Below are 21,475 nucleotides of genomic sequence, written 5' to 3'. Positions count from 1 at the left end.
AACAGACTCTAAACTCTTCCTTTCCCCTCACTTCGCCAAGCATTCTTCTATAGAAATCATTTTAAAATAATGCAATTCCATTTTGTAAATATGGCTTGCAGTGTTTCAACCACGCCCATCCGCACTCTCTGGCTTCCTACAGCCAGAGCGCCACTCCCGCCCACTTACCGAAGCCCACAAAGTCGGGCGGTTTAGAGCAACCCCGGCAGGTGCAACCATGAGCCAGCACACGCATCAATTGGCATATCAGTCAGTCCCTATCCCGGGTCAGGGATACGCCTGCCTCGAAGAGCCCTGGGCCTCCGCCCCACCGGTGGCTCAGGCCCCGCCTTACCGGAGGCCGCGCTCCCCGCCCTTCCTTCTTCCCTCCCGCGCCACCCCAGAGGCTCGCGGTGGCGGAGTGGGGAAGCAGGCACACTGCTGCCTGGGACTTCTCTACCGCCAGCCTCGGGTACTTGGCTCGTCGAGGCTTAGTCCGGCCGCAGCGCGCGGCGCTCGCGGGCCGTCCTGGCCACAACTACTTCCGGGTGAGCGGGTCGGTGACCCCGTGGCCCCGCCCCTCCTTGGCCGCCTCCGCCTGCCGCCGGGGCTGCGGCTCATCCCGGGGCCGGTTCCCGCTGTCTCAGCCGCCGCGCTCAGGGCGCACCAGCTTGATAGATCGGCCGCCGGTGCTGGGAGCCACCGCTTTCAGCTCGGCCCTCCTGGCTGGGAACCCGGGACCGACTCTGGCCGCAGCGCCCCTCGCCCTTCGTCGCTGTGCCGGGCGGGTGCCGGGCCGGCCAGCCGCGCTCCGGCCCTTCCCAGGCGGCGCCGCAGCCACAGCCCGCCCAAGAGGCAGGTAAGGGCCGCTCCTCCCGCCCGCTCTGTGTGAGCAGGGAGCTGGGAGGCCCCTCTTCCCGGCCTCCGCAGCCCAGAGGATCCGCGCCGCCGCCGACCCCTGTTGGGGGCCGGGCTACCCTGGGACTGCCCAGCTCCTGGGCCCGGTCGCCGCTTGACTGCCGAGATCTCGGGCATCTTCTGTCGCGCACCCTCCCTCCGCGGGGAGGGAAGGTGTTGTTCCAGTTGTGGGAGAAATTAAATTGGACGGCTGCTCCTCTGACACGGGTGTCCGCGGCTCCTTCTGTTCCCGACGCCACACTCTGGGTTTCGGTCCCGGGAGAAGCACTCTCGGGAACGGTGTCAGGCCGATGGACGGCGTAGCATTTTTATGGAATTTTTTTTTCTCTTTGCTCCTTTGACCTGAACTGAAGCGCGGGCTAACAGGAGCTAGCTAGGTGGGTCAGGGTTAATGCTTGACTAATATGGGGCATTATTCACACCCAGATTGTTGAGTTATACAGTTGCAGTCAGTCCTGGCTTCCTTTTTTTGTGGATATCCAGCCAGAAGAAGCCCCCTTCCTTTTCTTGGGGAGAAAAAGATTCAAGTGTTTGCAGTATTTTTTATACCGTGGGAGTTACAAATATCAGCTTTCTGAGACACGGCTAGGGGGAAGCTGTAGCCTAAATTTTAATTGTTTATAGCTTGTTTTCTTTTAATGACTCAGCATTTCTGCCATAAACAGAAAAACTGTAATTTAATTGATTAAAAGCAGTATGTAAGAATGACAGAATTGCTGTTAATTTTTATGTTATCACATTGAGAAGAGAATGTGGATGCAGTAGTGGAACTGAGAGATGGAGAGGAGGGTAGGGATGAGTAAGTTCTTAGTGTTTAAAGAAATATTTTTTCAAAATAATACTTTATTCGGTGATAATCTGTATGAAAAGGTGCAGTTGTTGGAGAGTGCAAAATGTTGCAGGTAAAGTTAGTTGGCAGGAACTTCAAGTATGCCACGGTTTGAAATTCTTGAAGTAAAACCCTGTTTCACCAATGTCATGCTCTGTTTAACAAATACAGAGATGATGACCTACTATACTTGTATTGAATAAGAATTTTGGAAAGTGTGATTCATATAGGAAGTTAGATCACTCACCTTGTGAATCACTGATATGGATCTTAACAGTGAAATAGAGGAAAACTAAGTTTGTTTATGCTTGTTTAATTAGATGCCTTTACTTATTTTATAGGAAGTGTTAGGTTTGTTGCTGAATGTTTTTTGTCATAAAGTATGCTAAGAATGACAATTGAAATTTTGCAAAATGCTTTAATTACTAAGTGGATTGTTGTGATTTTTGCCCATTTTTTTTTTTTTTTTTTCTTTTTGGACTAGATGTGGCAAGATAAATGAAGGGGTGTAGAAGCAAAATAAATGACCCTGGCAAGGAGAACTACCATCACTAAGGTAAGAAAAAGTTCACTGAAAGAATTTGCATTATACAAAATAGTCTTTTGAGTGGAATGCCTTACCCATTTTGCCATTCTATCCTTAAAAATATAGAATGAGACTATACTGTTAATTAAGTTTTGTTACAGAAGAAAGTGTGTTTTGATTTGTGATTTATTTTTGGAATGGATTGATATTAAACTAGAAATAACTTTTTATTGCTGAAATGTAATTTGATCATTTTTTGGCTTTCAAAATGTTGTTAAGCAAAATAAATTTTAATTACAGAGGTCTTGATACTTTTAACCATGTTTTTCTTTTCCTTTTTTTGGGAGAGGGGGATTCAGCTTGTTTTACCTTTATTTTTCACTCATGAAGACCTTCAATTAGTTATTTTTTTAAAGTAATACTAAACTTATCCAATTGGTCTTACAAAATTTCTTTAATTCTTTGACTAAAATTTGGCATCCTTTTTTACCTTTATGTATTTTTTTTTTTTTTTTGAGAATTTTAATATTTATTTATTTATTTATTTTTTAGTTTTCGGCGGACACAACATCTTTGTTTTGTATGTGGTGCTGAGGATCTAACCCTGGCCGCACGCATGCCAGGCAAGCGTGCTACCGCTTGAGCCACATCCCCAGCCCCCCTTTATGTATTCTTATTTTCAGTATTCTCTAATGTTGCTTTTGATTTTTGTCCAGCTGAAAGTGACTTAAGAGTTTCAGTTCCTTGCGAATAGAGATTCCCTTTTGGAAAATCCCTTGTGGAAACCACCATAACTGACAGCCTTGGTGGGCAAATATGCAAGTGAAATCTTCTTAGATCAAAATTTAAGCATCTTGGGCTGGAGATGTGGCTCAAGTGGTAGCGCGCTTGCCTGGCATGCACGAGGCCCGGGTTCAATCCTCAGCACCACATACAGATAAAGATGTTGTGTCTGCCAAATACTAAAAAATAAATGTTAAAATTAAAAAAAAAAATTTAAGCATCTCAATAATGGAGGAAAAAAGAGATATGCAAAATATATTTGGCAATGTATCTCTTAAAAACAAATTTTTACTAGAAATGAATTTAGCAAGAGGGAGGGAACACTTTCTTGCAAAGCTCTATGAATTGTTTATCCTCGTCCTAGTGTAAAGAACACAGTTCATGATGTAGAGGGGGAAAAAAATTCTTCTTGCAATGTGCTGGGAATGTTGATGAGGATCATTGAGAAGTAAAATTCTTGTCCTTAACATAGGAGCACTATCTATTGCACCAACAAAAATGGAAACCATTTCATAGCCTTTTCCTTTTAGGTAGTCACTTTCTCTCTGGAGAATCTGAATAGAGGGATGATTCCATAACTAAAAAAAATGTAATATACTTTTCCAGTTTGCAAATAAAGATTAGGCTCTATGACCATCTTTCAAAACTGAGCTTTTAAAACTTTGAAAGGAAGGAATTGAGCAAAATTTACCTTGTGAGTAATCTACTTCATTCTTTTCTCCATTTTCCCTTCTAAGATAATAGATAGGATATCTTTGGAAGTGATTTTTTTTTTAGTGTTGCACTTTGCACTTCCACTTTTAAAAACTTGAAATAAATTAGGCTAGACTTAAAAGGAATGCGATACTAGGATAAAAACTGGGTTTATTGTATGCTATACTCTTTCATTTGTTCTGTTATTTATTGATTTTGGTGGTGTTAGGGGAACCAAGAGAATTCTGCTTTCTTGGATAGTCTCTGATACTTGCTACATATGTATACATTTGTTTTACTCTAGTGATACACAAAGCAATAGGTAAAAGTAGAGATGGTTAGGAAGAGGGAAAAAATGGCATATATAGGATAATGCTGATTTCATGGGTTTAGTAGAATATGTGGGATTTTAAAAAATTGATAAAATATTTAAAAAGAAAATGTAAGTTTCCTTTCTGCCACAAACTCCTAGGTTTTTCTTATCCCTACCTCCTAATCCAAGCAAGCACTGCTAATGGTTACCGTGTGTCTTCTCAATTTTTTATTATATATACACAAGCATACGTTTAGGAGAAATATCCTGTACCTTTCATTCTAACCCTTGATGTATCTTTGAACCCTCCCATACATATATATTTATATGATGAATGTATATATTCACCTCATTTTTTCTAAAGATTGGATGTCCTGCTTAGTGTAGATGGATTCTGATTTATTCATTTTCCATAATTTACCATTCCCTACTAACAGACATTTAGATTGTTTTTAGACTACTACAAGCACTACTATAATGAAAAACTTGTAAAACAAGTCTTGGCTCTAGTTTTTAAGTATGTATATATAGTGTATATTTGAATGTATGACTGGGAGTTTGGGACTTAAGTTGTGAAAATTTAAAAATTTATTTAAATCCTATATTGGACTATATAGGCTTGTAGAAGAAAAGACTTCTTAATTACTTTGTATTCTCTACCCATTTTTTCATTTAAAAAAAAAACTGCAAATGTATTTTATAAGGTGATTTAAGACATATTAGAGTATCAAATGCTTAATTTCATTTGTTTCAATTAGAAACAAGGTAGTTTGAAGACTGGTATTTTCACATACAAACCATTTATATTTGGTAATAGTTAAGTGGCTACGTCTTCTTCAGTTGTTTCAGAATTTTATGTTTTATGTCAATTAATAACATTGTATATATGCTGGACTTATTGCTGGGCTTGATAGCCCAAGCCTATAATCTGAGCCACTCTGGGAGCTGAGGCAGGAGGCTTGCAAGTTCAAGGCCAGTCTCAACAATTTAGGAAGACCTTGTCTCAAAACAAAATTTAAAATGGACTGGGAATCTAGCTCAGTAGTAGACCGCCCCTGGGTTCAAACACCGGTACTGAAAAAAAAAAGTATATAGTCTATTTAATTTTTTGTACTGTTGAAATCTACTAATATTAATAGTTAATAATTATAATATTAACAGTTAATATTAATAGTTAATAATAATAATAGTTAATAATAAATAATAATAATTAATATTAATAGAGAAATAAATAGTCTGACTTCTTCCTTTACATTCTGTTTGTAATAAAAATACAAATAGATTCTGTGGAAGCTGGGCTCGGTGGCACATTGACTGTAATCCCAGCAGCTTGCGAGGCTGAGGCAGGAGGATCATGAGTTCAAAGCCAATCTCACCTAAGTGAGGTGCTCAACCACTCAGTGAGACCCTGTCTCTAAATAAAATACAAAATAGGGATGGGGAGATGTCTCAGTGGTTGAGTGCCCCTGAATTCAATCCCCAGTATCAAAAAAACCAAACCAACCCAAAACAAACAAAAAAACCAACCTCTTTGGAGCTTGGGATCTGAAAAATCTCTCTGTAATTCATAGTGTTTTTAATGGATTGATTTTTCACGGCAGGAAGAAGGTACAGATTCTTTTGTTGTGGTGGTGCTGGGAGTTGAACCTGGGGCTTCACACATGCTAGGCAAGTGTTCTACTACTGAGCTGCATCCCCAGACCTTCAGCTTCAGTTTTTATTCTGCAAAGCATTTGTAAGCAGAATAAGGGAGGTCCAGTTTTTAAATTTTGATTAACATAAAAGTTCACTAATGGCCAGGAGGAGGTTCAGGATCCTTTGTCCTCTTAAATGAGAGAGACTAGAGAAAAAAAGTTAAGTGCTGAGAAGTTCAAGTATGATGAAGTTGGAACTTGTGAGTGGCAGTTTCCCTGGCTGGTGCCCGGGATCTATTTTGAGGCCTTGTCAAAGCTCATCTGACAGAACCTACCACATAACTGTAATCTGGCCTGGCCCTGCTGCAAGTCAGGAAGGCTTGTGGTTTAGAAAAAGTGGCAACCACAGTAGAGGGGATTATAAAGAACATTTGTCTTCATAAGATTAAGGCTCTTTTGGGGCTGGAAATCTGCTTAGGGTGTATCCCAGGATCTAGGTTTTTGGCTATTTTATTTATTTATTGTTTTGGAAAGAGGATGATTAGGGAAAACTGAGCAAGTTTTTATAAAGAGATGTACAAGGAGAGCAAAGAATTGTCACAGCACTGATGTTATATTCTAGTTATTTGAGAGTGTTTGCCAGGGATCAGTGGAATGTTTTACAACAAGGGAAAAATCATTACTCTTACTGACACAGGGAGGCCATACCATAATTTGAAATAGCATTCCAATTCAGACACCTTCACACTTGTCACTGGGATCACAAATATGAACTCTTGGACTTTTGGAATGATAGATTGTTTTACAGGATTATTTTGAGTTAAGATAAATTAGCTTCTTCTCAAATTCTCATTCTGTTTTTTCCACAAAAGTATAGAGTACCATGCAGTTTTTGTTTTAAACTCTTAGTTGTTACCAGATGCTGTCTCCTAGCATAGTTGTGTCCCTGGGTCATGTGGTGCCTCATGAAAACCTTGATGTTTTCTATATTTAGTGAATGAAACACTTGAGTTTATAGTTCTTTAGCTATGTCACTTCTTAAACTAGAAAGCTGTTAAGGAACTTAGTGTTCCACCCTTTGACCAAGGTTCACATTAGTGTATTTAACTGCTATATTACAGTCAAAGTTGTTTGAAGAATTCAGCATGCAGACTTAATTTATAGACACAAGCCTGCAGATGGTTTCCCTTTCTTTTGTTTAAGATTAGGTTGTGGCTCCAGGAAATAGTTTCTCCTTGTCTTCAAAAATTGGTATTGTAGCATTTTATGATGATGGTATATTTAGGATTCAGTGTGAGGAGAAAAAATAAAATAGTAGTGTTTTTCTTTTCTTCCTTAATGCTATTATTTGGTTTATTCCTATTATTCTTTCCCTGTCTCAGCTTTTCCCTCCTAGAAGAAGAGGTTAAGCAGTTGGGAAAAGCCTTAGGGTGCATATCAAAGTGTTTTATTTTTTCAGAGGTAGAATATTATCCACCTCCCACCCTACCCCAATTAAAGAATTATAGCTCAGCTTTTTCTGTTGTTTTCACTTTGAAACCTATATATACCTTTATTATGAACATCAGAATTTTAACTAGTTTTTATATATTTTTACTGCTTTAGGAAATACATTTAATTTTTTAAATTGCTCTGAACACTTTGTTATTCTTTCTACAGTCCCACTTTTCAAGTAGAAACATTTTAACAGCTTGGAGCAATCTTGACTATTTTAAAGTTAAAGAGTATACTTTCTGCAGAGGCACACTTATTTTCCTATGAATGGTTTAAATCATCTATGTCTGATAACAAACAATATGTTTAGCAAGCATATGTGTCATAGCTATTTTTTTTTTAATTATTTGGTCTAAGTGATTCAAGCATTATAGGACTAAAGATAGAAAAAATTTAAGTTTTAGATGTGTTTTTTTTTTCTTGTCATGAATAATGATATCTATATTTATCTATCTTTTTATCTATCTATCTGTCTATTTATCTGTTTAGTCATTGCCCTCCTGGTCTTGCCAATTTCATTTTTTGTGATCTACAAGTTTGTTTTGTTTTTTGGTACTAGAGATTGCACCCAGGGGTGCTCTGCCACTGAGCTACATCCTCAGCCGTTTTTATGTTGTATTTTGAGACAGGGTCTCTTTGAGTTGCTGTTGGAATCACTTAGTTGCTGAGGCTGTCCTTGAATTTTTGATCTTCCTGCCTCAGCCTCCTGGGTTGCTGGAATCATGGGCATGTACCACCATTCCCAGTGACTTTTTTTTTTTACTTTTAAACATTTTTTTGCTCCCTAGCACGCCCTTCTGGCACAAGTAAAGCTTTACCTTGCCCCAAAACAAAAAACAAAAACAAAAACACTTTTTGCATTACTGGGGATTGAACTCAGAGCTTTATACTTGCTAGACAAGCATGCTACCACAGAGCTACATCCCCAACCTTTATTTAAAAAATTTTTAAAAAAAATGTTTATGGTTACTTTTATTTTTTAAATTTTTATTAGAGTATGATAGTTATAGTTGGATTCATTTTGACAAAATCATACTTGCAAGGAATTTGATTTCAGTCATTGTCCCCTTTTACCCTCTTCCCTCCTCTTTTTGTTCCTCTTCTATCTACTGATCTTCCATTTATTTATTTATGGTACTGGGGATTGAACCCAGGGGCACTTAACCACTGAGTCACATCCCCAGCCCTTATTTATATTTTAGAAATAGGATCTTACTGAGTTACTTAGGGCTTCGATAAGTTGCTGAGACTGGCTTTGAACTCGAAATCCTCCCGCCTCAGCCTCCTGAGCTGTTGGGATTACAGATGTGCATCACCACACCCGGCTCCTTTATTTATTTTTCATTGGTACTTTCTACATATACATAAAGGTGAAATTCCTTTTGGCACATTTATATATTATATAACATGATTTTTATTAAATTCATTTCATATTTCTTCCCCTTCCCCTTCCTTCCTCTCTCCCTCCTCCTCCACCACTTTTACATATTAATGGTACAATCCCCACTTTCCCCCCCACCTACAGCCTTCTTTCCCTTTTTCTGCTCCAGTTTCCATGTATGAGATACTTGCACATTGAAAACATGAAATATGGTGGAATGAAATTAAAGAAGACCTAAATAATTGGAAAGAATCCTATTTTTATGAATTGGAGTCTTAATATTATTAAGATGGCAGTTGTCTTTAGATTGATCTACTGATTCAGTGTAACTGCTTTGTAATCCTGATTACCTTCTTTTTTTCTTTTTCAACCATTTACCCCCGAAAATAAAATGACAAACTGATTCAAAATTTATATGGAAATGTAAGGGATCCAAAATAATCAGTCTTAAACAAAAAATTGAGGACTCCTTTTTCCAATTTTAAAACTTATTGCAAAGCCACAGTAATCAAGATGATGTGATATGGCATAAAAATACACATACAGATTAATAAAATAAAAATTGGTGTCTAAGCCAGGCACAGTAATGCATAATCCCAGTGGCTTGGGAGGCTGAGGCAGGAGGATTCTGAGTTCAAAGCCAGCCTCAGCGACTTAGTTAGACCTTGTCTGTAAATAAAATACAAAAAAGGGCTGTGGATATGGCTCAGTGGTTTAGTGACCTGAGTACAAAACTGGTACACACACAAAAAAAGATGTCTGCAAATAAAAAATATCCGCCCCCCCCCCCCTTTTTAAAGTACTGGGGTTTGAACCAAGGGGTACTCTACCACTGAGCTGTATCCCAACCCTTTTCTTTATTTTGTATTTTGACACAGGGTGCCTCTAAGTTGCTGGTCCCAAATTTGTGCTTCTACTGCCTGAGCCTCCTGAGTAGCTGGGATTACAGGTGTGTGCCATTCTGCTGAATTATAAGCCCTTACTTCTCTGGTCAGCTGATTTTCAATAAGGGTGGCAGGACAAGCTGGGCATGTGGTGCATACCTATAATCCCAGTTACTTGTGACTGAGGCAGGAAAGACTGTAAATTCAAGGCCAGCCCAGGTAACTTATGGAGACTCTGTCTCAAAATGAAAAATAGAAAGGGCTGGATTTAGCTCAGGGGTACAGTGCCCCTGGGTTCAGTCTCCAGTATTGTCAAAAAAGATGGCAAGACAATTCAATAGGGCAAGAATAAAGTCTTCAAAAAATAGTGCCAGGATAAATAAGTACATGTTCACATGCAGAAATATGAAGTTGGATCCCTGACTCACACCATAATACCAAAGTTAACTGAAAATGGATCATAGACTTAAATATACATGGCAAAACTGTAAAAATGGGTCTATTTAATAATGATAATTATGATAGAGTTATAGGTGGTGATGATGACGATGATGATGAGGATGATTTTTGGTGGTCCTGGGATCAAACCCGGGGTGCTGTGCCACTGAGTTACAGCCCCAGCTCTTTTTAGTTTTTATTTTGAGACAGGGGCTCCATAAATTGCCTGGCCTGGCCTCAAACTTTTGATTCTCCTGCCTCAGCTTCCTGAGTCACTGAGATTACAGGTGTGGACCATTGTTCCTGGCCCACATATGTATACTTAGCCATTTGTTTACATCAGTTTTGTTCATTGCTCTATCTTCAGTCCCTATAGTAACTGAAAATAACAGATACATATTTTTTGCATGGACAGTGTTGGTTATTATTAATTACTGAATAATGAGCCTTCATTTGTTTTTTTATGTGGTCATGATTTAATTGGCATTGTTTCTTAAATTACACCTTGCTACCTTCTTAGTAAGGTACCAACTTTGATTCAGACCTTAACTCTGTCTTCAGTTACAAATGACCGTAAACCAATCTGGTACAAGAATTTCTTAGGTTACATAAAGATAAGAAGTTATCTTTATGTAATTTTAAGGTATTAAAACCTCTTGAACATGTTCTTCTGAAACTTTAGGCTGAATGACTTTTCTGATATGCCTTTCACTCAGGAATGGAAATAGATTTTAGAAATAGTTGTATTAATTTTAAACTGTTAGGCAGAATTGCTGCTGACTTCCGTTTTCTGAGGCTAATATACTCTCATAGTTGTTGTGAATATCATAATGAAGTTAGAAGGTTTAGTAAGTTTAAATATTTTAAAATTTACTGGAATAATTGATCGTGTGCAAAAGTAGTTATTGACTAATTTTTCCAAAGACAAATATAAATCTTCTGTTAAAGTTGAATGTTTAAATGGGCATTAAAACTGCATAAAGGGAAACATCCTAACTTACTGCATTTATTTTATTTCAGGGCTGAACACAGTGAAATCACTTAAAGAGTTGGAAGACTATTAAGAACACAAGATGGGGACTCCTGGTTCTGGAAGGAAACGAACACCTGTGAAAGATCGATTTTCTGCAGAAGATGAAGCTTTGAGTAACATTGCCAGAGAGGTGTGTCTGGTAAATTCTTCTCAACACCAAGTTACACAGATGAGAGTATTGTAAAAATGTGGGAGTGACATATAGATACTCATTCATTGAGCTAGTTTCAAAATGTTTACTATGAATAAGATATTGTTAGCCTCTAAAATACTGTATTAGAATAAAATATACTTAGATAGCTATTAACCTCACCTGCGTTAATTTTTCATTATATTTTGAGTTCAAGGTATTGTCCTAATGTATTTAAATTTATAATTAATCTTCAAGATTTAAACTTAGGGTAATTAATTAGAATGTTGGAGATGTAACTATTGAAATGCTCATTTGACTGTAGTTCCAAGAGGTGCTATGTGAATTTTGACAGAAATAGTTCTTATTTGGTGCCTATTCAGAGTTTTTAAGTTACTTATTTAAAAAAAAATATTTATTTTTTAGTTTTAGGTGGATGGACACAATGTTTTTATTTTTATGTGGTGCTCATACATGCTAGGTGAGCACTCTACCACTGAGAAACAACCCCAACCCCTTTAAGTTATTTTTTTGAAATACTGCAGTGGAATTTTTTTTTTTCCAAGTCTTTTTTTTTTTTTTTTTTTTTTCTTGGTGGTGGTACTGGATATTAAATTCAGGCAAGGCATCACATATGCCAGGCAAGCGCTCTACCACTGAGCTACATTCTCAGCCCTGTGGTAAAATTTTTTGTTTAATTCTTATAGTAGCAGAGCTTCTGGAGCATTGTTTGTTTGTTAATAATTCAGAAAAAGAAAATAAGAATCGGTGTCACCTGTTAAATTACTAGCAGCAATTCCTTATATAATGGATATTTAAGATAACTTCCACCTTGGATTTCTTAGCAAGATACCAACTTTGATTCAGACCTCAGCTCTGTCTTCAGTTACAAACTGACTGTAAACCAATCTGGTACAAGAATTGCTTAGATTAGCATTAAATTATATTCTTTTTGTGAGAGTTATTCCCATATCACTTCTTTGTTCTTAGTAAATAACTTATTTATTATTAATGCTGTTTTCTTTTTTTTAATTGATCCATATTTTTCCTCTTAAAAGCTGTTTAGTTTGCCTTTGAATTAGAAACCAAATTTTCTGCAGACATATATAGCAAATAAAAAATAAAGGATTCTCCAAAAAAACCAAAACCAAAAACCAAATCTTGAAGAGTATATGAAACAAGTTATTTAAAAACTGATAACCAAGTTGTGATGTTACTTTTTCCTTTAATACTCTAAAATTCTATATTTAAATGCTGATGTTTAACCTTAAATTTTAAGTATACTTTTAAAAATTACATTATAGTTGTACAATAATAAGCCCATAGTGGGACTAATTTTAACATATTCATAAATTCATGTAACATGATTTTCTTCATTTCAATCCCCATGATATTACTTTAACAAAACTAAAGAAGTTCATGATACTACTTTAACAAAATTACTTAAAAAAAAAATTAAATGAGACATTCTTAGCTTTTGTGTGTGTGTGTGTGTTGTGCTGGGGATGAAACCAGGACCTTATTCAAGCACACAAGCTTTATCACTGAACTATGCCCCAGTCTGATGACATGTTTTTAGATAAAAATGCAAAAGACATTTAAAAGTGAAAAAGTAGATATTATGTTTCAATAATCTAAAGTATCTGCACAAATGAAACATTTTAGAAGCCACATTGTTTTACTTAAAAATTGAAACTTCTCAAAATATTTACTTCCAAATTTGGAGGGCTAAATGAGAAGAAAATGCCAGCGTCATCTAGGCTTCTTTTGTATTTTCACTAAGTATTTGAAACCCCCCCTCCCCGCCCGCCTTTTTTTTTTTTTTTTGGCTGGTGCTGAGAATCAAACTCATGGCTTCATGCATGCAAGGCAAGTGCTTTACCACTGAGTTACACCTCAGCCTCCCTCCTTCCCCTTTTTTGATGTGATCCTTTCTTTAAAAAATTGGGTTGGAGTCTAATATCCAATATTGTTGAGTCCTTACTTTATGACAAATATTAACCTAAGCATTATTCATACATTATTTTATTTAACCCTCGCAAATTTCTGAGATTGGTTTTATTTTTATCTCCATTTTACAGATGAGGAAACCATTGCACAGAAAAGTTAAATAACTTTCCCAAGGTTACATAACTGGGAAATAGAAGAACTTAGGTTTAGGTACATGAATTTTGGCTCCAGTCTGTGCATTTAACCGCTTCCTATACTACACTATTTAATTAATCTTCTCCAGCTCCCCCATAGCTTGTTTTTTCATGACTTTGAAACCATTTATGCATCTTGATTCTCACAAAAATCTTAATCTAGGTAAGATAGGTATCATTATTAGTGTTATTTACAGTTGAGGAATCATCTGAAGGAGAGAGCTAACTATCTAAAAGGTATTAGAATCTGGTCTCCGATTCAGCCATTTAAAGCTGTTGTTTATTCTACTCTACCATACTTGCTTCCAAGAGAAGTGGACTTTGCAGACTTGTAAACATGGTTTTGAATTCTGGCTCTGGCTAATAATTGGTTGAGTAATTTTGTGAAGTCACTTCTCTTGACCTCAGCTTTCTCATCTGTAAAATGGAAATAATACTGTCTTCCTGTCTAGTAGGCTATTGTGATGATTAAAGGAGATAATGCCTGTGAACCTTTATTGTTAGGCTTGTGGAGGCTATTTTTTTTGCTTATTAAAAAGAAATAGTGAAAGCTGGGTGTGGTGGTGTGTGCCTATAATCCCAGTGGCTCAGGAGGCTGAGGCAAGAACTTGTGAGTTTAAAGCCAGCCTCAGAAACTTGTGAGGACATCAGCAACTTAGCCAGACCCTGTTTCAAGATAAAACATAAAAAGGGGAGGGAATGTAGCTCAGATTTTAAGCACTGCTGAGTTCAGTCTCCAGTACCAACCCCCCCCCCCCCCCACTATAACCATGCTTTATGTCTTGAGACACTTTAAATACCCCTTTGCCTTGAATTAGGTATAGAAAATTGTTTCCTCTTCATTCCTATAATTCTAAAATAACTCCTTTAATCAATTCTTTCTCTTTTCTTTAACACTTTCATAGTCATTCATATGCTTCCACTCATACACTGGACGGTTGGCATTCATGGATAGTCCTTGATCCTTATTTTTTCCAGTGGGATCATCCCTTTCACCAAAAAATATTGACTTGCATTAGAAATAAATGAAAATGAGCAAAACCTCTACAACAATAAAAATGACAGCTTATTCTTTTTTTTCTTCAGTTAAATCTTAAGAGTTTGTCTTTCCTCACTTCAGGTTGTTTTTTGAAGTGGATAGGGAAGACCATAAATAAAGCAAAATAACTTTTTTTTTTTCATCTTAACTAGTATCTGTTCAAGTTTTCATGCTTCTCAGTTAGCAAGAAAGCAGACAACCAGAGAGGATGAGAAGGAAAGGAAACAAAGAATATAAATGTGTTCCATATCTGGATAACTTTTGTGCTAAAATATGTGGTAAAACACACATAAAATTTACCATCTTAGCCACTAAGTGTACGTATAGTTCTGTGGTATGAAGTAAGTTTACGCTGTTGTGCAACCATCACCACCGTCCATCTCTAGAACCCTTTTTATATTGCAAAACCTGAATGCATTTAAAAAAGATGTTGAAATGTTTGAAGTCTGTTCCATGGAAGTAGGAATGTGGGTGGATTTAGGAGCCTTGCATGTCTGTGATGGGAACATTGCTGTTTTGCTGGGGGAGCTCAGTCTTTTACAGTTTTTGGAGGTGTCAGAAGTTGTCAGCAAGGTCACTAGAATTATCAGAAGACCAATCTGAAGGCTTATTGACTTTTAGTGAAAATCATCTGAAAGAATATATCTAGTGTATTGAATTGGGGACCTCTAGGCAGCTAGCCTCTGTCTCAAGAGAAAGATAAGGGTGGAATGAAAGCCAGTTCTGCTGCCTTCCCATATTTAGTTTGATGAATGTTTCTATGAGAAGAAATTGAAGCCTCTTGAAGTGTTTGCAAACAATCTTTTCTTCTTCTCCTCCTCCTCCTCCTCTTCTCCCTCCTTTTTTTTTTTTTTTTTTTTTTTTGCAGTGCCGGGAATGGAACCCAGGGCTTTGTGTATTCTAGGCCAGTGCTCCAAACTGAGCTACACCCCAACCCTGCAAACAGTCATTTGAAGGTGTCACTAAAGCCTGGAATATTATTGTTTTCCTTGATTTGAGTTGAAATTATGAAGAAAACATGTTTTATGCACACTTCTTCCAATGGAATTCATCAGCATATTGTTTAGTTTTTGAACTGATGATCTGAGATTCCTTTTGGCTCTAAAATTTTGAGATTTCTTTTAAGATTTATGTCTTACCAAAAAAAAAAAAAACGACGCTAGGTGCAATGGTGCACACCTGTAATCCCAGTGGCTCAGGAGGCTAAGGCAGGAGGATCTCAAGTTCAAAGCCAGCCTCAGCAAATGGCTAGGTGCCAAGCAACTCAGCGAGACCTTGTCTCTAAATAAAATACAAAATAGGGCTGGGAATGTGGCTCAGTGATTGAGTGCTTCTGAGTTTGATTCCCTGCCCCCCTCCCCCAGAAAAAGAAATTGATGTTCATATGCACAGTTCTTTTAAATCTAAAGAATGAATGTTGGACATAGGAACTGATTATAATCTATAAGAACTGGAGTGTAGTTGATAGTGTCCAGAGATTTTTTACATTGACCAGAAGATACATGTAAATACATTTGGAATACAAAAGTACTTGTGATAATAAGGAAGAGTGGTAGCTCTATGGTTATATAACTTTTGTGGCTGCTGGAATGTTCTGGTTTCCTTTTTTTTTTTTATGTATATAATTCAGTGGCATTAATGACATTCACATTCACAGTATTATGCAACTATCACCCCATCACCATTATTGATTTCCAAAACTTTTTCATCACTGCAGACAGAAACTCTTAACTATTAAGCAATAACTCCCTAGTATTCACTGTTTTCAACTCCTGGTAACCTTTAATCTACTTTATGTCTCTATTAGTTTGTCTCTTCTGGATGTTTCATGTGAGTGAAATTATGCAATATTTGTCTTCTATGTGTATCTTATTTCACTTAGCATAATATCTTAAGGATTCATGTTTGTTGTAACATATACCAGATCTCATTCCTTTTTTCTTCTTTTAAATAACTTTATTCCTTTTTAGGCCAAATAATATTTCATTGTGTGTATGTACTACCTTTTGTTTATATATGTTTTTCTATTGATGCATCCTTGGTTGGATTTCATTTTGTTGCCTAAGAAAGTTAATGGCCAGATGAGGCATCTTGGAGAATCTGAAGTTTGTGGTTTATGATTCTAGATTAACAGCTTCAGGAGAAAGATACACAAGGGAGAATTTTGCTTACTTTAAAATACTTTCCAGTGTTAACTGCTTTATGGAATAGTTTTCTCACAGTAATTTCACTACTTTTAGTAATTTATTCATTTGTAGGCTCTGGTAAACTTTTGGCAGGGATAAAAGCTTTTTTAAAATGTAGAGAATTATCATAATCAGTAATAAATATGAGCATTAATGCCATCTTTCATTTTAGAATATAGTTCCTTTTTAAAAAACACAAATTTTTTGATGTCATTTGCTCAGTAAATATTGAGGGCATGGGCTAAGGACTTTAAATGAATTTAATCCTCACAACAATCCTGTGAGTTAGTCTACTATTATTATTTTATCAGTGATGAATCCTTGGTATGGAGAAGTGAAGTAACTTGCCTTAAGAATGGCTAGAGCCAAAAATTGCACTTGGCTTCTGCACTCTTAACTGTGGTCCGTCCCATAGCATCAACCTGGAAGCAAGGAGGATAGAGAAGCCAGAGTTAGGTCAATGGTTCTACTCACTGCTCTCTGGGAGATGTTTGGCAATGTACGGAGAAATTTTTGCCTGTCTCAATAAAAGAAATTAGAGTAGGGAAGACGTGTTACTGGCATTTGTGGACAGAGGCCAGGGATGGTGCTAAATATCCTAGTGTACAGTTCAGCTTCCTACATCAAGGTAATATCTGGCCCAAAGGTCAATAGGGATGAAATTGAGAATCCTATATAGGTTCTTACAGCCTGTATTTAGGATTTTGCTCTTTGTACTAAAAGCAAGGGAAAGCTTTGGAAATTTTTTGTAGGGTTATGACATCATCATATTTGAGCTTTAAAAGAATGACTTACTGAAGGTTGGAAATTGTTATCAGAGGGTCTTTAGTGCAATCAAGGAAATGAAGCCTGAGACTATATAGAGGTGATGATGGCCAGCTTAGAATGGTGACAGTGGAGTTGGTGAAAGGTGGTTGGAAGGAGAAGTTAAGTAGTCAGTGCCCAATGAATAATTATAGTTGAATGGCAGAGAGAGACGTTTTGCTTTTTTATCTGGATGAATGGTGGAGTGGGGAGGGACTATGAATATATGTTGTGTTTAAGGTGCCTGTGAGACACCTACATGGACATTATAAAGAAGTGGTTTGAGAATATAGGTCGAGAGCTCAATGAAGAGGTTTGGGCTGTAGATTAACATTTAAGAGTTGTGAGTATATAGAAGTAATTGAACCCATAAATGTGAATGAGATCATTTAGTGAGAACGTATAGCGTTCAAGAAGATCCCTCTTTGGTCTCAGCCATAAAATGCTACAGAATTTTCAAAACCAAGTCTAGAGGTTTTCTTAGTTCTGCCATACATACACATACACACACACACACACACACACACTCACTCACACACTCACACTTACTTTTTTTATTTTTTGGACATGTGCTAGGCATCCACCCAGGGCCTTGTACATGCTAGGCAAGTGCTCTCTCTATTCCTGAGCCACATCCCCAGCCCTCTGATATGTTTTAAATTATCTTATGTGCTTGGTCCAGATTATCCTATGTAAACTGGATTTGTCTGAAAAAAAAAAAAAAATAACTCCACAGGAGGTAGAATTACTGAGAATTACTGTTACTTAAAACTTAAACGTGTTCTCAGTACATAAAAATTCATCAATATAGAAAGTGAAGTTTTTTCCATTTCTAGCCAGTTTTTTAAAAAAAAATCAAAATTCTCCCCTTTCCTGTTTTTATTAGGAAGATCTTTTATTTATTTGGGCAGGTACTGGGGATTGAACCCAGGGTCTTGTATATGCTAGGCAAGTGCTCTCCGCAGAGCCATATTTCCAGCCCTTTAGTTAATTCTTTTGAAAAGAGCAAATTTAAGTTGTGGTTTTAGTCATTTAGAATTCCTTCAAGCGGTATTAATGCATGAATTTAGCCAATTCCTGGTGAGTGCAGACCTTCCTCCATGTTTTTCCCACTTACTGAACTAAAGTTAAGGACAGTAGGATGTGTGGTTAGGGTAGCACTCTCTTGTCCTTTGCCTTACCCTCATGCGCAGCATGGCCTTGGTCAGTTTTTCTGTCATTGCCAGTGTTAGTCTCAGTATCTCACTGTTCCTTGATGTGTTTCTCTATTCAGAATTAAAGGAGGATTTTTGTGCTCTAAGATTTAATTTTGTCTCAGACTGAAACTTTCAGTGTCATAATCTTTGCCATATTCTGTGATTTACAAGGATTTAGAGGGAAAAAAATTCAGATAGTACAGTAGCATTAACCTAAACGTGAAGGTGGTGCTGGAAACACCTTTTTCCACTCCAGAAGCATTTTTACTACAACCAGGATTCATTTTGGTTAGATATGTCATTGTAGATAAAAAGTTTCACTTTTTCTGCTCCATTAGCTTATATTCAGACCTCAGTAATAAAGTCCTTAACCTTTGATTTCCTCTATCATTGAATATTTTCACTGTCAAAAGGCCTCTGAATAAAAGAAAGATATATTTGCTTGACACCAGAAAAAAGATGAGTTAAAATTCCTAGGTTTTTATGTAATACATGTTGATGTTGATGTTCAGAAAAATTTAAGTATTTGTCAATTACCAAAAGTTTTTTAGAAATGGTTAAATACATTGCAAGATCTAATTAAGAAAAATTGTATCTAAGATTTTGTACTAAAAGGAAGTTGCTAGGAAATGGAGTAATAATTTTTATTTGTTAATTTGGTAACCATGGCAACACAATAAATATTATGTCTCTTAATTTGTCTTTCAGTGTTCTTTTGGCATGAGTGTCATGGAAGAATAAACAAATTAAACACAGCAAAGTCTGAGTCTTAGTTACCTGAGTTAGTAATTTTCTTTGAATGTATCACTTTCTAAAATTCTATAGTTAACATTCCTTGAAGTTAAAGCATAGTCTGTAAAAGCCCAGATTATATCTTACCTCTTTTATTCCAGCCAATTTTATAGGTTTTATATTATAAATATAAGCGCGGGCTGACAATTCCAGACTCTGTTGACTCAGTTCAGTATATTTCTGTTAAATTATGAATTTTAAATTTGCCTGCTTTTAAAACTGTTACATGATTGCAGTGTCACAGAAATTTTTAAGCTGGAGGATTTTCTTCTTCTAAAGGCATTTGAATGAGTGGTTCAATGTAGTATTCTTATTCAATACAGAAAGGTTTTGATAATGATATAAATATTCCCGAATTCAGCACTCCCAACATGAACAAATGTCAATTTGTTACAGTTACTTCAAATCTTTTCTTTAAAAAGATAGGAGGGAAGAAAGGGAAAAGATGAAATTATAAACCAAGTTTAAGGCCCTTTGTTTCATTTTTCAGGCTTATTCACCCTTTCTCCCCATCATGGGGAATCACTAACAAAATCAGAAAGTGTCTTTCCTGTCCCTGTTTTTGAAGTTCTAACATTTATCTGCATAAACAGTATTGTTTTGTGGATTTTTGTGTATTGGTTTGTAACTGCTCTGTATGGATGTGTGTGAATACTGTGGAAGACTCCCAGAATAGGAGCATCTCATGCTGCTAGAGAGGAGTTGGAGTGGGAGGAGGTGATGCTGGGGAGGAAGGAGGGACCAGTCAGGAAAGTATTTATGCATTTGATTTTGAATACTGTGGGGGCCACTTAAAGCATACATAACTTATCAGATTTGAATTATATTACTATAATTACCTTATCTACCTTGTTGGGAGGGACTAGTAGAAGGCAGAAAACAGAAATCGGCTGTTCTAATCTTGGTGAGAGGTGATGAGAGTGTGAATTTAGGCAGAGACAGTGGAATGGGAAGTTGGGATAGAAGAAATAATCAAGAGATGGGAACTTAATGGGAGTGAGGTCATTGAGACTAAATATGGTGGGAAGATAAAAAAAAAGGAAGAAGCCTTATGATTCTTATTTCATATTTTGGCTAATGAAATATTTGAAGGGCAAATATGAAGAGGAAGATGAAGTTTAAAGGAAGGATTATAAATTAAATTGGGGGTATAGTGAGTTCAAGGTTCTAGTGGGTAGAGGGACAGCTCTAGTGTTTGATAGCCAGTTAGAGCAGAATTGTTGGGGGAAAGGTTTGGCTTGGATACAAAGATTTGCAGACTATCTCTATCTCCCAGGAGAGAACCTAAAATGAAAAGAGTAGATCAAGCCTGGAAGCTTTAGTTATTACAGATTTAAGGACCTAACAGAGAAGAATGTGCCCATGAAGGATTCTGGGGAAGAGTGGTCAGAGTAAAGGGGAAAACCAGCAGACAAAAACTCTTGCAGAATGTCAAGAGATGAGAATTTTAAGAAGCAATGAGTGATTATGGCATTGAAAGTCCAGAAAGGAAAATTGAGATAAGAATTTTAAAAATTCCACTGGGTTTGGTACAGGTCATTCATGAGCTTTCCTTGAACAGCTTCAGTTAAGTGACTTTGGCAGAAGCCAGACTGCTATCATTTGAAGAGAGTGAGAAGAGAGGAGGAAGGTGTGAGAAAACTTAGCTGTAAATAGAACACAGGGTAGAACTGAAGTATGGTGGGATTTTTTGTTGTGTTCTGCTTTTTAAAGATGGCATAGACTTTGAACCTACCTTTGAGAAGAAACCAATAGAAGGAGAAAGTAAAGATTAAGGAGATAGATGATAGGGTAAGGTCCCTGAGGAAGGTGAGGCTCACATCATGGAGAAGATGTGTTCAGGAGTATGTGTGTGGGTTGGGCATGTTTGACCTGAAATGACAGGAGGTGGGGCATTTCTTCTAGGGGAATGACAAAGTAAAAAGGAAGTGTTCCAAGATTGGGAAATCTGTTGGAAGCTGGGGAAGGTGTAGATAGAATGCCTCCTTTATGCCTCAAGATTCCTTTTGTCATGAAAAGGTATTGGCACAGGAAAGGAAATCCTAAAAGCATAAGGGCTAGAATAATAAATGCAAAGAGAACAGTGCTGGACTATCAGATTTTGTAGAATTTTTCCCATTGATAATGATGACCTTTATATTTCTTAGAAATATTCTTCTTATTTACTTGAAAACAGGCTACAGATTTTTACTGCGACACAGTGCCTGTTTTGTTTCTAAAAGCCCGTGTGGTTCATTGTATACTTAGAGTACATGTACTTGAAAAATATGCTTATTTAT

At 37.0% G+C, this 21,475-nt stretch overlaps 1 protein-coding gene across 24 annotated transcripts in view; it reads left to right on the top strand.

Annotated features, from left to right (window-relative positions):
• The first annotated feature begins 555 nt into the window (after positions 1-555).
• Positions 556-21,475, top strand: part of Lrrfip2 (LRR binding FLII interacting protein 2) — an 89,676-nt gene continuing 68,756 nt past the window's right edge. For 14 of the 24 annotated variants that reach the window (XM_076843510.2, XM_076843559.2, XM_076843535.2 and 11 more), the window contains exons 1-3: positions 557-838; positions 2,211-2,282; positions 10,893-11,035. In XM_076843510.2, coding sequence (XP_076699625.1) covers positions 10,946-11,035 — 90 coding nt within the window. In that variant the 5' untranslated portion in view covers positions 557-838; positions 2,211-2,282; positions 10,893-10,945. Of the gene's footprint in view, positions 839-908; positions 1,275-2,210; positions 2,283-9,428; positions 9,500-10,892; positions 11,036-21,475 lie in introns of those variants that run through there. The other 10 variants (XM_076843594.2, XM_076843578.2, XM_076843572.2 and 7 more) reach the window with 6 other exon arrangements.

This window comes from Callospermophilus lateralis, chromosome 1 (genome assembly GCF_048772815.1).
Source record: "Callospermophilus lateralis isolate mCalLat2 chromosome 1, mCalLat2.hap1, whole genome shotgun sequence".
Lineage (NCBI taxonomy): Eukaryota > Metazoa > Chordata > Mammalia > Rodentia > Sciuridae > Callospermophilus > Callospermophilus lateralis.
The sequence above is the reverse complement of the archived record's forward strand: the minus strand, read 5'-3'. Positions and strand labels throughout refer to the sequence as shown.